Source organism: Cibotium barometz, chromosome 21 (assembly GCF_041138505.1).
Source record: "Cibotium barometz isolate CiBa-2024 chromosome 21, ASM4113850v1, whole genome shotgun sequence".
Lineage (NCBI taxonomy): Eukaryota > Viridiplantae > Streptophyta > Polypodiopsida > Cyatheales > Cibotiaceae > Cibotium > Cibotium barometz.
The window spans coordinates 3,175,828-3,192,604 of NC_141066.1; the positions used below are offsets into that span (position 1 = coordinate 3,175,828).

General features: G+C 47.9%; 1 protein-coding gene across 8 annotated transcripts in view; it reads left to right on the forward strand.

Moving 5' to 3' along the window:
* Positions 1-210: 210 nt before the first annotated feature.
* The window catches only part of LOC147626765 (uncharacterized), a 101,304-nt gene continuing 84,737 nt past the window's right edge, over positions 211-16,777 (forward strand). For 4 of the 8 annotated variants that reach the window (XM_086815305.1, XM_086815306.1, XM_086815309.1 and 1 more), the window contains exon 1: positions 211-2,920. In XM_086815305.1, the coding sequence (XP_086671431.1) occupies positions 1,235-2,920 (1,686 nt within the window). In that variant the 5' untranslated portion in view covers positions 211-1,234. Of the gene's footprint in view, positions 2,939-16,777 lie in introns of all 8 variants that reach the window. The other 4 variants (XM_086815303.1, XM_086815304.1, XM_086815307.1 and 1 more) reach the window with 1 other exon arrangement.

Sequence of the window (16,777 nt, forward strand, 5' to 3'; positions counted from 1 at the left end):
ACAAGGTACCCCAAGAATTGCTCGTCCAAGAATGTGAGTGGAAGTTCCCACCAGAGGGGCTTTGTGTATTAACCGTGCCCCCTTCATTTAATGGTTGTAGCTAACGATTTCTCAACATCTTAGCTTCTGCCAAAATTGGCGGAGCTAGATTTCTAGTTCAAAACAATGCCGAGAGCCAAAGTAAATGACACGAGCTCACGAATGGATCTCGTGCATTGCAGAGGGAGCTTTGCGGCTCTCATGTCTTTGAGTGCCAGCCACTCCATGTATGGATAGTGTAGCCTAGCCATATGGGCATTGGGGCTGTTCTCGTGCAGGCATCAGGAAAGCCGCACCGCATCATTATGGCACAAAGCTGAAGACCGAGTGGTCCCGACTGGGGTGCGCATTTCAAAGCCCCACCCCATCACCAGCAGCTGCATGATGGATATCGGGTGATGATGATGGTGTGACGAATGAAGATTAGGGTGATGATGGGCGTGGTATGCCGGCAACAAAAAGGGAAGATGAAGACGAAGGAGGAAGAAGTCGGGGGGTTGTCCGTAGAGCATCCAGGACAAAAGCTAAGGTCTCTGGTGCTGCTGCGGCTGTTGCTGTTTGCAGCAGTTGTTGCTGTGCCCACGTCAAACGCCTTTCCCCACCCCCTTGACCTGCTTGCACCACCACTGACTGCACTCTTTTCTCGCCCCCGACCTGTACATCTTCCCGGGCTTTACCCTTCTCCCTTTCCTTCCCAACACGCGCGTGCGCCCCAACGCTGGGACACCGCACCCATCATTCTCTCATTCATTTCAAGCGCCAGCAACTATCAGATCGCATTGATCTTACCGCGATGCCAGCGCCATTCTCTCTTTCGCGCGGAGAAACGCTTACCATCGCTGCTGAACCGTCCCCTTTGCCTCTAGGATGGACTTTACTTGATGCGTTTGTCTGTGAAAAGTATGGAATGCACTTTGCTTGGAAGGCGATCTTGCTGCGAACGCCAGAACAGAGATCCAATGCACTCCTTCAACACACCGCAAGATTCTGGTAGGCTTCGTCACTCATAGTTCAATGTTAAATCAATGCTAGCATCGATAGCCTGTTCTTGTGGGGGAAAGATCTGTGCCAAGATTGCACCTTGCCATTTGTTCGAGGAGGTACAATTGCAAATGGAGGTGAAGTCCGGCCAGGGTTATTGAGCTTGGTCGGCCATGGATTGGCGACGGTTACCTCTTAGTGTTCATCTCTGAGGATGGATTCTTCTATTGACGAGGAGCAGGAAGAGTTCTTTGAAAGCTTGGAAGCTATTCCAGCGTCGTCATCGGAGAGCGAGAGTGGAGAAGATGACAGTCACCATTTGAACAAATTGCAAGCAGCAATGACCAAAGCTTCTGGTGAAGCTCAACCTGTCTCATTCTCGAAGTATGAAGTGTGGAAGAGTGATTCGGGCAGCATTTTTGAGAGAAGGCAGCGTCTGCTCACTCAGATGGGCTTAAAGCTGCAGCAGGAGGATCCTGATAATGCAGTGGTTCTGTTGGACACAGCTTCATTGGAGGGAAGGTTGTTAGGGGTGCCGCTGTCACCTGTTCAGCAACTTGAAAAGGTTGGAAGTGGGTCAGCAGCCCATGATGTCGGGCTTTCCAATGCTAAGGATGGAATAAAAGACCACAAGGCAGGTATTGCTCATGATAGAGACAGTGGATGGACTACGCTGCGGTTCAGGTCAGATGATCCATGTGAAGGTCATGAGGCTAAAGATTCCTCTGTCAGGTTGGTTAGGTCAGGTGCTACTTCACCCGCATTGCCTCTCCAAGTTCACGAGAGGCTGGTAGATTACAGTGGTGCTGTTTTGAGGTCTGGTTCAAGTGTTCAAAGACCTCCCCTTGGAGCCAAGAAAATTACAGGGATAGATGTCTGTACGAGAGCAGATAACTCTGTAAGAGAAGGCATAGTAGCCCAGAGATTAAATTCTAGCAAGCCAGACACTTCACTGGATTCTGAAGGCTTAGATGGGGAATGCATTGATTGCATGCCACAGGTATTGGTGAAGGAAGGGAGACTTTCCTTGGAAAACAGTGGGTATGCACAGAACTGGCATGATGAAGAACTTTTGTGCAGAATAAAAGATCTGGACAGTGGCAAGGAGTTTGTTGTGAATGAGGTTGGGAAAGATGGTTTGTGGAACAAACTTAAAGAGCTTGACACTGGTAGAGAGCTTACCTTGGAAGAGTTTGAGTCCTCCTTGGGACTTTCCCCAATTGTGCAAGAGGTCATGAAGAGGGAGAGAGCAGCAGATGACACTGGTGTGACAGACGCCCAAATGGATACTGGGTCTGGAATTGAGAAGAAAAGGAAGGCGTGGCTTAAAGTTATCAAAGGAATGGTAAGCGGTTCGCGAGAGAAAGGGCATCACAAGAGTGGCAGTGACAAGGCGGCTTCCATGGAAAAATCTGGAAGAAGGTCCGGTTTGGCAACTAATGATAGTCAGGAAACTCCTTCACAGACAGCAAAACGAATCAAAGTACATACTCACAAGAAAAGTGCGAAGGAGTTTGCAGATCTATACCTGAGGCAAGAGATTCAAGCACATCAAGGTGCAATATGGACAATGAAATTCAACCTTGATGGGTCTTTTCTAGCCAGTGCTGGGCAGGATAGGGTAGTAAAAGTGTGGGAAGTCATTGAGCAAAATGAAGGCGTAAAATATGTAACTGACACTTCAGGAGACTCATGTTCAAGTGTGGAGAAACTGGGTGCGGACAATCTTCTGCAGAGGAATTACAACTCGAAGAGGAGTATCGAGGAGACTACAAGGCAGACTGTTGCCTTAAGCAGCACATGCCAGACCAACAAGCTATTTCTACTTTCAGAGAGCTCAAAGTGTGCCTTTAATGGCCATACTGAAGACATTTTGGATTTATCTTGGTCACGTTCTCAGGTGTCTTATCTTCTTCATGTATGCAGCTTCCAAATTTCTTCTCCATTATCTTTATTTAAACCGATGCTACTGTGTTGGACATGTGGTATGCGTTTTGATTTTCAAAGAGTTGACTGGTGTTTGCTGCTGCTGGTAGAACTGGCTTGAAGAGTGCCACACTTTCTTGAGCTTTGTGTTAATCCAGATAGAATTGGCATTGCTCTTCATGTTGATGCTTCTAGACTTCAGTAAACAAAGAAATAATAATTAAATAAGGTTGAGTGTGCACACTTACCACATGCAAAACACACAAAATTCACGGCCTTAGTCCCAAACAGGTGTGCACACGTGCGTCCTCGGGGTGTCCAGGCATCCCCAATGCCCGTGGACATTCACAGGCAAAATACCATGCAATGTCTAGGCAAACAAAACAAGTCGCACATGCAAGTGCACTTCACAGGCAAATGCTTGTGTGCGATGATTTGGATTCAATCTCCCAACTTGCCATCTTGTACACAAAAACTGGTGCGACCATGGGCACCACCCATGCTGGATCCAAATTGTGTACTCACTAGAGCCATTGCCCTTGCATGAGCCCAGCTAACTCAGCAGGAGCACCAACCCTTCCATGAGTTAACATACTCACTGAACAGAGTCACCAACTCTTTCATGAGTTTATGTAGACACTAGGGTCACCAACCCTTGTGTGAATGCGTAACTATAGTAGTTAGAGTCACCAACTCTTCTTATTGACTTAGAGTCACCAACTCTAATCACTCATTAAAGTCACCAACTCTTACATGAGTGAATCCATCATTATCCAGGAAATTCCTTCTGCATGGCATAGATGTCTGGAGGATTGTGACATCCTTCTTATTCATTCATTGATCACTTGGTGTGTGGTTCATGTGTTGACACACTCTCACCTTCTGTATCCTTCACTTTTGAGACTAGTTTGTCTCTTGCTTTCATTGCAGTTTTTCTTTTTCTCTCTCTCTCTCTCTCTCTCTCTCTCTCTCTCTCTCTCTCTCTCTCGCACTTCTTAGATCAGCACACTCTAGTGCTCATCTTTCTTCCGCTCTGTGCACTCTTTCATGGTATCATCGCTCTAGGTTCAGCGTTTTCTCTGCTGCCCCATATTCTGCCCTGTCTACAGCTCCTTCACCTGTGTGTTTTTTAGATTCACAGCCCTTTGGATTGCTGCGTTTTCTGGACGATTGCTGCAGGTTGCTCTACCTTCTTGTAGGCTCCATCGCTTTCAGCCTACAAGTATCTTCTCGTCAGCGTTTTTCTCTACAGAGTTGTGGAAGCTGGTCGGACTGTATTTTCAGGTTTGCAGCCCCCTGGTTGGCTCCATTTTCTTCTCCAGTGGACACTATCTCTTGCAAAGGGGGTCTTGTGGTAATTCTGGCTTTGGTGGCAGCCTTGGTACCTGTGGTGGACACTTCTTTCTTTTGAGGTGTGCGTTTTTCTTCTGAGATTGAGCCCGAGTTTTAGCAATGGCTGCCTTGTCTGCTCTTCATATGTTCTTTGAGTCTGCAAAATTGGATGGCTCCATGTCACGTGCATCCCGCACTTGGATGCCACGTAGACATATCTGTACAGAAGGTGCAAGACTTGGGATGGTAGACTGGTCCCATGTGAGCCCAGTCCGGGACAAGTCAGCCAGGGTTCCATCCCAGTCGTCCGAGGTCAGGTGTGCATTGTCCTGCACATGAGTCCAAGGTCAGGTGTGCACTGTCCTGCACATGAAACAATGCCAGTCCGCGCTGTGAGTCTCCCTCTGGAATGACGTCAATGATTCTGTGTATCTGGTATGGTACTGGATGCCTGATCATTGTGTAGATAAGTTAGGGTTTGCTTATAGGAAAGGGGCCAATCCATAGGGCTACCGCAAGTACTTGTGTGGGCATGGGGACAGTGTAAAACCACCCCCACGAGGGGCCAGGAATGCCCTGGCTGTACCCACCAGCCATGGGTAGGCCATGGAGGGCTGTAGGACAGCCGACAGGTCAACCAGCCTTGTGATGGCTGTAGGACAAGTATGGGGCAGCCCATATAGGCTGCCCAGCCTCCAGAACACCAGGCGCCTAGTGCCTAGCCATCAAAGAAGTGATGCGCAACATTTTATTGATTTTTTTCGAGCATTTATTGCTATTTTTCAGTTGTGGGCAGAAATAGAGTCAGCTGCCTGGACTTAAGCTGGCCGATTGCCTTTATTTGGTAGTATAAATACTTGAGGCCCCAATCCATTGTGTTATCTCATAATTCACCAAGAGCTAAGGCAATCAAGGGCCAGGATAGCCAAGGACTCGCTAACGCAAAGGGGTGAAGGACTGCAAGTCAAGGGCAGAGTTATCTCAGCCAAGAAAGGTCAAGTTTCCTCTATTTTCTTTTTAGATTTGCATCATTCTAATAAAGCAAATACACCATTCGTGGTGGGGACCCTACAGAGGGTATTCGAGACCCAATACTGTGTCCTCTCCTCTCTCCCTCTCTCTCTCTCTATTTTCTGCACATCTTCATTTAGTTTTGTGCGTTAATTCCGTCGCGAAAAGTGTGCTGATTTCTGAGTATTGAAGTTACCGATCTTCCCCGAAGTTTCCGCATGTTATAGTGGTATCAGAGCCTACTTCAAGTTCAAAGATTCAGCAAAGAAACCATAATTTTTTCTCGCTCGTGTGGTTGGTTTTCAGACGCCGGTGGACTACCCCTTTTGGAGTGACTCCTGTCCCTCGAAGGACGGTTGGTTTTCAGTCTCCGGAAGTCTCCCACACACATAGTGGATGGTCAGATTATGCTCCGGAAAGGAAGTGCGTTTTCCTGCTATGGCGAGCTTCGACGACGAGAGAGACCAAGAACCTTGGTACCAGAGTGCACCGGGCAGCCCAGCTAGGGCACCAGGCTTGAGTGTTACAAATATGTTCGAGTCAGGAGATGATGCGAGCAATCGCAGACCAGACGACCAAGTTGGAAGAGCAAAAGGCGCAGATCTTGGCTCTGGAAGAGTGTACCCGTTCTCCGGCGTCGCGTTTTTCATCTCCTCCCTCTCCTTCCGTATTCCGGATTCCAAATCCTCCACACAGGGACCCTCTCGCGGGTTCATGACCGCAGCCGAGCTCTTTGCTTGAGTTGCAGATGCGTGCATTGGAGATCAGACAACGTGAAGATGAAGCCATGCGACGCGTGGAACATGAGCGTTACCTTGCTGCTTTGGACGCCAGATTGACACCAGCGGCGCCCTCGAATCATTTTTCCGAGAAAAGGAACTTCAGTAAGTATAATGGTAAACTCGACCCCACAACTCTTTATTCATGGTTGCATCAGTTTGAAGCTTACTTTGCCGTAGTTAGAAAGACAGATACTGACAGAGTGATCTTAGCCAGTTGGTACTTGGAAGATGAGGCCATTCCTTGGTGGACTCAGTGGGCTCATGCCCACACCAGATTAGGTATGGCAGCTTATGTGTGGGATGTCACCAATTGGCCGACCATTTGGTCCATCTCTAGTTTTGCATCTCGTTCACTTGAGGCCAGGTCGGTGTCTCATGTGAAGAGGCCAGTATTTTTGCTTAACATGGACGGGAGCCAGACTGGTGCCACCCGTGTGTTAGTTGGATGGTGTCGTATGGACGGGAGCAAGACTGGTGCCACCCGTGTATGACATGGACTGTGTTCTATCCATGGGATTGTCATGGAGTATTTGTGCCGTGTCTTACCTATGGGACTGTCACTCCATAGGGAAGCTCGTGCCTGGAATTGTGTTTTACCTATGGGACTGTCACTCCATAGGAAGACCAGGATTTATGTTTTATGTCGTGCCATTTTTGTGCCCGACAGATATTTTGTACTTGTTTCATGAACGGGAGATATGTCCATGATACTATTTGCACATGCACTCATGTTTTGCATGTTTGAAACTATTTTCGCATGACTTGTATTTTTGTGTTTGCCTGCTTGACGTGCCACTTACTGAGCGGGGACGCCTGCCAGTGAGTCGTGAAGTTTGCTCTGTCTTCTGACGAGTTTTGTTGCGTGTGAACAGGTGGTAAGTGTATTGCACTTGTTGGTTTAATAATTTTATTTCTAACCTTTCATTTTATAAGGTTGTAAGTTCACATTTCATTTAAAAGTGGGCACCCACATATGGGCCAAGGTGGGGAGCCACACTTAACCCTTTGTGTGTGTGGGGGTGGGTGCATGGCCACCTATCCACACCACACTTTGAAGCTAGCCGCCCCCCATGCAACCTTGGGGAGCTGGCCAGCTGTGGTCGTGGAGCTCCTCTCCAACACCTACAAAAATAAGCGACCACCCTTCAGCATCCCAGAGATGATTGTACGCCTCCTCCTTCTCAAGCTGCGCCGTCTCCACCACCTATGCTGGCGGCTGTACCTTCTGCAGGTGGCTACGCTAGTTCTCCAACGGGCTGCCCACTACCCATACAGGCGGCTGTACTTGCTGCAGGTGGCGGCGCTTGTTCTCCAGCAAGCTACCCTCTTCTGCAGCTAGCGCAGGCTCCAGCCAGGCGGCTATGCCTTTTGTTGGTGGCGGCGTTTATGCTCCTCTTTAGCTGGTGGCTGCGCATGCTCCTCCTCCCATTCAGGCGGTTGTCTCCTCTCCTCTATAGGCTGCGTGAGGCTCCTCCTCCACGCCTCTTCCTCTTTAGGCTGCAGCCAGGCGACTTTAGCATCACAAGCAGGCGACTGTTCCTTCTGTCCTACAGGCGGCTGAGCCACCCCAGAGGCGGCTGCAGCCAGGCGGCTACTTCTATTCCCCTGGCGGCTGTGCTCTGCATATAGGCGGCAGCTCCTCATCCTCTCCTGCATATAGGTGGCAGCTCCTCATCCTCCTCCACAGCAGGCGGCTGTGTCCTGCACAGCAGGCGGCTACACCTTCCCTCCATAGGTGGTTACAGGTGGCTTTGCACCTCCTAGTTGGTTACACCTTCAACACAGGCAGCTCCCCCTCCTCCTCGACAAGCTGCTGCGTCTTGGTGTCCACCACTAGTAGCTGCACACAGACACCTCGGGTATTGGTCTTCCATCTGCGAGCTACAAGTAAGTGAATTCAAATTTAAGTTAAGAACTTTGTTGTAAATCTGATAAAGGATTCTCTCTACGGCTAACACCCATTCGGTGCCGGGTAGTCCAAGCTTTTGGAGAACCACGGTCCAAAGGTGCCGAGATCAGGAGAGCCAGGCGTTAGTACGGGAGCGCCTGTTTGTGCGTGGTCCTTGAACACCAGTGGGGCGCTCTCCGCGGAGTCCAGTGAAGGCACAGGACCGTAGAGACTGGACCACTCAAGTGGTCGCTCTCCTTCGAACATCTACTTCAAGCCTCTTGTTTGGTACTGAATTCATTTGTACATGGGCATCATCTGGTTCATTGAACCCATGGAGCATTGTATTTGTTAAATACTCCCAATAATATATCATATATTGAGGGGGGGGTCGGCCCGTTCCGGCCCCATTGCTGGTGTCCATCTTTCAACATTTCATTTCATTTCAATTTCAGTTGTTATTAAGTTGTCCATTTCAAATTGTGATATTAAGTTGTGCCGTGTGGGTGTCCAGCGGAGTCTATTCCCACTTGATGGGATCGGTTTCATTGGTATCAGAGCATGGTTGTTTCCCTCTTCTTAGTGGGGAAACGAACCTGTGTATTGGACACCCCGCTTCTAGCACACTTAACACAATGGACAGCCAAGGCAACCCTTTGGAAGTGCCTAATTCGAGGGGCCCATCAAGTGCCTCGCGTGGTTCTGATGCTCTACGAGGAAGGCACAAGCCCCTTGAGAGGGTAAATGATAGTGATTCAAAGGGGCAACTGTCTCGAGGAAAGACAGTCATGCTAGAAAAAGAGCCTGATGCAATGAGGGCTGAAATGGAGCATATGAGAAAGCTTTTGCAGGCACAAGAGCAAGAGCTGAAATTTTTGCATGAAGATCCCCATGTGCAAAGTGCCATTGAAGCAAGGAAAGCTGATGCAATGGTAGATGTGACTTTTGAGTCCATGGCACGGGAAGGGTGAAGAAGCCAAGGGAGTTGGCACTTTCCTACCTCCTCCGCAAAGGTGACATCAAAGAGGGGGAAGATGGAGAGGTGAAATTCAGAAATCCACCTCGCTTGAAGCATGGAGATCCCGCCTCTCAAAGGTTGAGGTCATTTATGCAAAAGGAAGAGGTGACAGTCACCTCCCTTCATGCATCTTCTCCACAAGGCACAAAGCCTGACAGATATATGTATGCTAGTGCTCATGGAGGGCATGATGGTCACATGCATTCAAGACATGTATCCCATGGTAGGGGTGACAGGTCTGCCACTAGAAGAGCTTTGCCTTCTGAGTTGTCTCATGGAGAGACATTGCCTTATGCAGGAAAGTCACATGCATCCGATTCTCAAGTTCGTGGAGCACATGCCACCGTGCTTCATGAAACTTCCATGATGGCCCATGAAGCCCATGCAGATAGGGCTGCCAGAAGACCATGAGCCTCATGCCAGAAAGCTCAAGGAATTTAAAGCAGGTGACAAGTTTGTTAAGTTTGATGTTTTTCATGGAGAGCATGATGCTTCCAAAGTGTTAGCATTTGTGGCACAGTTTGACGTTGCTTTTAGCGATGAGGACTTCACTGAGAAGTCTAAAGTACGCCATGCTAGCATGTTTTTGAAAGGGACCGTTGCTCATTGGTGGATCACTGAAAAGATCACCAAAGATCGCATTTGCACCTGGAAGGAATTTAAGGACAGATTCTATGCTCAGTTCTTGCCACCAAATGCGGAGCAAACTCTCACCCAAAAGTGGGGGAGACTTGAGCAAAGAGATAATGAAAGTGTGCAACAGTATGTCAACAAGTTTTGGAAAGTGTTGCAGTACTCCTTTTATGCAAATCACTGAGGATGAAAGAAAGAGGAAGTTTCGCTCCAGATTGCAACCAGCTTATCGTTCGGGCATTGAATTGCACCCGAAACATACTTTGCAACAGCTCACAGCCTCTGCTCTTGCTACGGAGCAATTGGTGCTCAAAATTAAGCAGGATCAAGGCGGTTCAAAGGGGAAAGACAAGGTTGTCCCAAATCTGCAAAAAGGTGGACAGCCACCTAAAAAGAATTTCCGGGAGACCCACAAGGGAGGTAAAGCTGAAAATACCTCATCTAAAGATGAGGGCCCAAAGAAGAACAAATTCGGCTTGACCCTGGAGCAAAGAGAACAATATGCCAAGGAAGGAAAATGTTTTTCTTGTGGTAGCAAAGAGCACATGTTTCGACAATGCCCTGACCGCAAACCAAAGCACGAGGACAAGCAGACCAAGGCGAATGTACGTACAGTTTCCGATGTGCAGGGAAACACAAATCATGATGCAAAAGAGCAGATGGTATGCAAGGCTTGGGGTCAAATCAAGGATCAGCCCGCCTTGTTCATGTTTGATGACTGTGCAACCGATAACTTCATCTCTATACAAACGGCAGCTGCATTGGGTATTGAGGTTAAAAACATGGGACCTCATATTGAAGCCGAAGCTGCTTTTGTTGGTAAAGAGGTGCAGGTTACCCCGCTGATAGGGAAGTTGCGCAAACATATCCAGGGCTACCTTGATAATGAACATTTCTTAGTTGCACCACTAAATGGATGTGATGTATTGTTGGGCAAGCCATGGCATCATAGGCTTGAGCCTCGCAAAGAGTACAAGACCAACATGATTTCTTTTATGCATAAAGGCCGTATGCATTTCATTGATGCTGGCAAAGAAGGGGATTCCATCCCACTTGTATCTCACATCCAAATTAATAAAGCAATGAAAAAGAGTCTTTCTGCGTACTTGGTTTTTGTTCGTGATAGCATTGTACCAAGTCATCAAAATGTGGATCATTGGATACTATGACTTATGATAGGCTGAATTTTCTTCATGCATTCAACGACTGTTTTGTTGATGCATTGCCAGGTGAATTACCTCCCCAAAGGCCCGAAGATCATCGCATAGATCCTGTGCCAGGTAGTTCTCCACCTAACAAACCCGCATACCGTGTGAGTGCCGCACAACAAGAAGAGATCATGAAGTAGGTAAATGAGCTTTTAGAGAAAGGTTTGGTTCAGCCTAGTTCCTCACCTTGTTGCTCTCCTGTGCTTCTTGTTCAAAAAAAAGACGGCTCATTCCGCATGTGCGTGGACTATAGAGCTTTAAACAAGCTTACCAACAAGAACAGATTCCCAATTCCGCGAATTGATGACATTTTGGATAAGCTTGATGGTTCGGCTTGTTTCAGCCGACTTGATTTGAAAAGTGGTTATCACCAAATACGAGTGGTGCCACAAGATGTCCATAAAACTGCATTCAGGACAGTCTTTGGATTATATGAATTTTTGGTAATGCCTTTTGGTCTCACCAATGCTCCTGCCACATTTAATCGTATGATGGATAGGATATTCCGACCCCATCGCAAATTTACAGGAGTATTCTTTGATGATATCTTGGTTTTCTCCAAGAATGAGCAGGAACATAGAACTCATTTGGTCACAGTGTTCGAAGAGTTGCGGAAGCATAAACTTTCATTAATGCCAAGAAAAGTGAGTTCTTCCTTTCAGAGATACATTATCTGGGTCACATTGTATCCAAAGATGGCGTAACAATGGATCCTGCAAGATAGAGACCATTCGGAATTGGCCAGAATTGTAAAACGTATATCAAGTACGTAGTTTTATGGGATTATGTTCATATTATAGGCGTTTCATAAGGCATTTTGCTGTGATAGCCACCCCTCTACATGATCTCACAAAGAAGAAAACCACTTTCAAATGGACTTCAAAAGAACAGGATGCTTTCTTGCAGCTCAAGCATGCTATCATATGTGGACCCGTATTAATTGTTCCTGACTTGCAAAAATCATTCGTGGTAGAATGTGATGCTTGTGGCGATTGTATAGGGGCTGTCCTAAATCAAGAAGGGCATGCAGTTGCATACGAGAGCCGTCGTTTGCATGATGCTGAGCTTCATATGGATATCTATGAGAAAGAGCTCTTGGCTGTAATTCATGCCTTAAAGATATGGAAACATTATCTTCTTGGGGCTGAATTTGTAGTCAAGACAGATCATCAAAGCTTGAGATATTTCTATCTGAAACAAAGCTTTCGGAGAAGCAGATGAAAATGGCAAATTTTCTTTCCATGTTTCATTTTCAGATTGTGCATACTCCAGGAAAGAAAAATGTGGTAGCAGATGCATTATCCAGGAGGCCTTATGTAGCTGCAGTCTCAGTGGCCTCTCATGGGGACTTATCTGCTATGCGAGATTTGTATCATTTGGATGCTGATTTTTGCCGTATATGGACTGATTTGATGGCTGGTCATTCACATGCCTCTTATGTTATCAACGAGGGTTATCTTATGAAGGATAATTGCCTAGTGTCGTGAACGATTTGCGTCCAAAGGTTATGGAGGAATGTCACGCTCCACCTTATGCTGGTCATAGAGGTATCATGCCCACTACACGCATGGTTGAGAGATATTTCTTTTGGCCAAGCATGCGTAAAGACATTGAGGCTTATGTACGTGCATGTATTACTTGCCAAAAGGTGAAATTTGACAGGCAGAAACTGTCAGAATACGCAGCGGAGATGATGACCAGATCTGGGAACACGAGCAAAAACGCATGCAGAAAAAATACAGCACAAGAGAGAGAGAGATGTAGGCGTGTAACTCTGCTCTATATACACAAGAAGATCCCGGAGTTGATACAAAACTGGCAAGGGGGCTAGGGGCCTATTTATATGGCCCCCCAACAGCAGTCGGCCTGCTGTAGGGCAGCCGACTGGCCCTGAAAACTCCACGACCAGCACACCATCCAGTCGGCCAGCTTGTCAGCAGTCGGCCACCTCATATATGGAGTCGTGGACCAGTTCCAGCAGTCGGCCAGCAAATGGGCTGCCTCCCAAGCCACAGAAAAAATAGGGGAAAAATGCAGAGAGTGGGGAAAAATGATAAAACACCTCATAAGGGCGGGCACACCCACCACAAAGGCCCTGGTGTATAAAACTGGACAGGAGATGACTTCTAACACCCCCTCTCAGCTCCTGGCTGTGAAACCAACCACAGGGGGCTGGGGTGCCGCCTGAGCAAATCCTGAAAGAGCGACTTCATGAAGAGGTCCACCGTACTGTCCTCCGTCGAACAGAACTCTAGCAAGATGTCATCAGCAACGATCTGTTCACGAACAAAATGCCTCTGGATGACCATGGGTTCCTCCAGTGGAAGCCCAAACTTGCAATGCAACCTCTGCATCCTCACCACCTCACAAGCAGCATCACAAACAGCCCGGTACTTTGCCTCTGTGCTCGACAAGGCAAAAGATGACTGCTTCTTACTGCTCCATAAAACAGCTCCTGGGCCTGAAGTAGATCTCCTCGTGTCTGGATCTCCTCCCCAAACTGAGTCACTCCAACCGTGGAGTCGGACTCCATCCAACAATCCCCCTCTTGTGTACAAGAGTCCATGATCCTTCGCATGCCGCAGAAACCACAGGAAACGCAATCCTGCCTCCCAAAGAGACATCTGCAAATATGAGCTCAACTGCCTCATCAGGAAGCTCCCGTCCAATGTGGTGTCCATCAACCAGATCAATGAACCATTTTGCTTCTGAGTCAAAAAGGCATCACACTGCTCACAAGGATCAACACCTGTTACGGTGCAAAAACAAGTCCCGGAAACCTGATGAAGACCACGCAAGGCCTTCTGAAACCTGTCAACTACCCCCTCTGAGTCCGGAACCACAAAGCCCGGAGAAACTACCTCCTTCTGCAAGTAATCAACTGCCACCTGCCTGGCTTTCCGAAAGGTCCCCGTGGAACGAACATCCTCATCTACTGGAGGTTCTTTGTCCCGAATACTATGAGACATCAGAGCATAAGTTACCTGTTTAGTTTCCTCTGACTGACGAACACAAGAACTACCAACATCAGTACTAGAGAGTTCCTGCCAACTGCTGCCATCTACTGGCAAGCTATCCACCATCTGGTCTCGGAAAGCCTGTACCTGCAGCGTATCCACACTTAAGTGGCCTTTACCAGACTGCCACTCATCACAAACCTGAGGACGTGGGAGAGAGAGTGGTGAAAGCTTGTAAACCCCATTCTCCACTCCGCCTTCCCAAACCACTTGGCCTGTTGCTTTGTCTCGAAGAGCAACAAAATGCTCATCAAACTCCACCCGTACGCCAGTCTTGCAAACCTGATGCACTGACAACAGATGAAAACCAAGTGACGGAACATACAACACCTGGGAGGAATGCTTCCCCCCTCTGCCATCGGGAACTATCTCCATCCTGCCCTCACTGTGAACTGGGATAGTGGATGTACCCCCAGTAAGAATGTGACCAGAAAGCCTGTAGAGATCCTGTAAAACCAGAGCGGGAAGGAGTCATGTGCCGGGAAGCACCACTATCTAGAATCCACTCCCGAGTATCCGTTGCGGAGAGTCCTCCAATCTCCTCCCTGTCTGAAGAAAATGAAATATCGGTGTCCATCACTTCCAGGTGCACAAAAACCGGAGTCTTCATGATTGCTGCTGAGGAATCTTCACCCTTCTCGGTCTTCCGCTTGGGACATTGCCTCCAATAGTGGCCTTTCTCGCCACAATCATTACAGGTCCTCTCTGCCTTTAGTTTCTCGCGGTCAGTAACGGACTTCTTCTCAGAAGACTTCTCCGACGAAGCCTTCCCTTTGCCCGTGTTACGGCCTTTCGACCGTTGGCCAGTTAAGGCCTCCGAACCTCCACCCCGAGGAGGGTTCGTGAATCGTTCCTCCTGGTCCAGGACCATGGGCACAAGCTCCTCCCACGTGATGGTGCTGAGCCTGCCACTGGTAATCAAAGACGAGTAAAATGCTGAGTACGAAGAGGGCAAGTGCGACAGCAACGTTATGGCCATGTCCTCTGACGATATCTCCTTCCCAGCCTGAAGAACTTCCTGCTGAAGGGCCTGCAGCTTGTTAATATGCTCCCGCATCTGTACTTCCAAGGAAATCCTCTTCATGGGCGATACCCTGTTGTAAAGAGAAGCCAAATGCTGCCATATACCTCGGGCCAGCGTCATATGCTTTACATGATTGATTACTTGCGGTGTGCAGTTGAGAAAGATAAAGGAACGGACCCTGGCATTGACACGATCCCATATCTGTGTCTGAGCCTCCCGGTCCTTTCGGATCGACGGTAACTCCCCTTCCTCTACTTCCGGCCGTGGAACACCAACAACGACGAAATCAGCTAGGTCGTAAGACTCCAGAACAGATTCCATCATAACCTTCCATATGCCGTAGTTACTCCCGTCCAACTGACGGTCCACCGGGAACGTGGGGAGTGTCGGGATCTTCACATGCCTCTCGGCCATCTCAAACAGATCTGCCATTGCGGGGATGTACTCTGAAAAGGGTAGGTGGGTGGGAACAAAGAAGAACTAATACCTGCAAGTGGCTGTCCAGCAAATCAGCCCGCCGTCCTCTTGCTTCTCCTCTTCCCGAACAGTCAAAAATAGTCCACCAATCAGCCACACAACAGGTCCCCTCTTGCTCACACAAATCCCAAGAACTATCTAGAGCCTAGGCTCTGATACCATGTCAGAATACGCAGCGGAGATGATGACCAGATCTGGGAACACGAGCAAAAACGCATGCAGAAAAAATACAGCACAAGAGAGAGAGAGATGTAGGCGTGTAACTCTGCTCTATATACACAAGAAGATCCCGGAGTTGATACAAAACTGGCAAGGGGGCTGGGGGCCTATTTATATGGCCCCCCAACAGCAGTCGGCTTGCTCTAGGGCAGCCGACTGGCCCTGAAAACTCCATGACCAGCACACCATCCAGTCGGCCAGCTTGTCAGCAGTCGGCCACCTCATATATGGAGTCGTGGACTAGTTCCAGCAGTCGGCCAGCAAATGGGCTGCCTCCCAAGCCACAGAAAAATAGGAAAAATAGGGGAAAAATGCGGAGAGTGGGGAAAAATGATAAAACACCTCATAAGGGCGGGCACACCCACAACAAAGGCCCTGGTGTATAAAACTAGACAGGAGATGACTTCTAACATAAACCTCCAGGTTTGCTTCAGCCATTGCCTATTCCCTCGCAACCTTGGGAAAGTATTACTATGGATTTTATTATGGATTTGCCTAGATCCCAGCATGGGAATGATGCTATTTGGACCATTGTGGACAGGTTTAGCAAGCAAGGTCATTTCTTACCTGTCAAGAAAACCATTAAAGTTGATCATATGGTAAAGCTTTTTTTTGCTAATATCTTCAAGCATCATGGTATGCCTAAATCCATTGTTGGGGATAGAGATCCTAGGACTACAAGCCTCTTTTGGAGGGCTTTATTTGATAATATGGGTACTAAACTTGAGTTTTCATCAGCTTATCATCCCCAAACGGATGGCCAAAGTGAAGCTGCAAATTCAGCCGTCTTGGATTTGTTGAAGTGTTATGTGGCAGATCAAAAGACTGCATGGGAGAAGTATCTTCCACTTGTTGAGTTTGCCTACAGCAATACGATCCATGCTTCCACGGGAAAGGCTCCGTTTGAGATTATTTATGGCAGAGTGGTATTGCCACCCATCCTTCGTACAAAGGATGAGATTTTTGCAGCTGATGAATATGTTCGTGACTTGGATGTAGCCTTTGTGTGGGAGAAGGAAGAATTAGGGTTAGGTTAATTTATGTGTGGGAGACATACACAGAGAAACAAGGGAGAGAGAGAGAGAGAGAGTTGTGGGGATAAGTCAACTCATCAATAGCATGAGTGTGTGACTCCCCTATCACACATGTATATTGCACTAGTACACATAGTGCACTTAGTACATTAAAAGTACTAAGTGTACTATGTACTATAACTTATGGG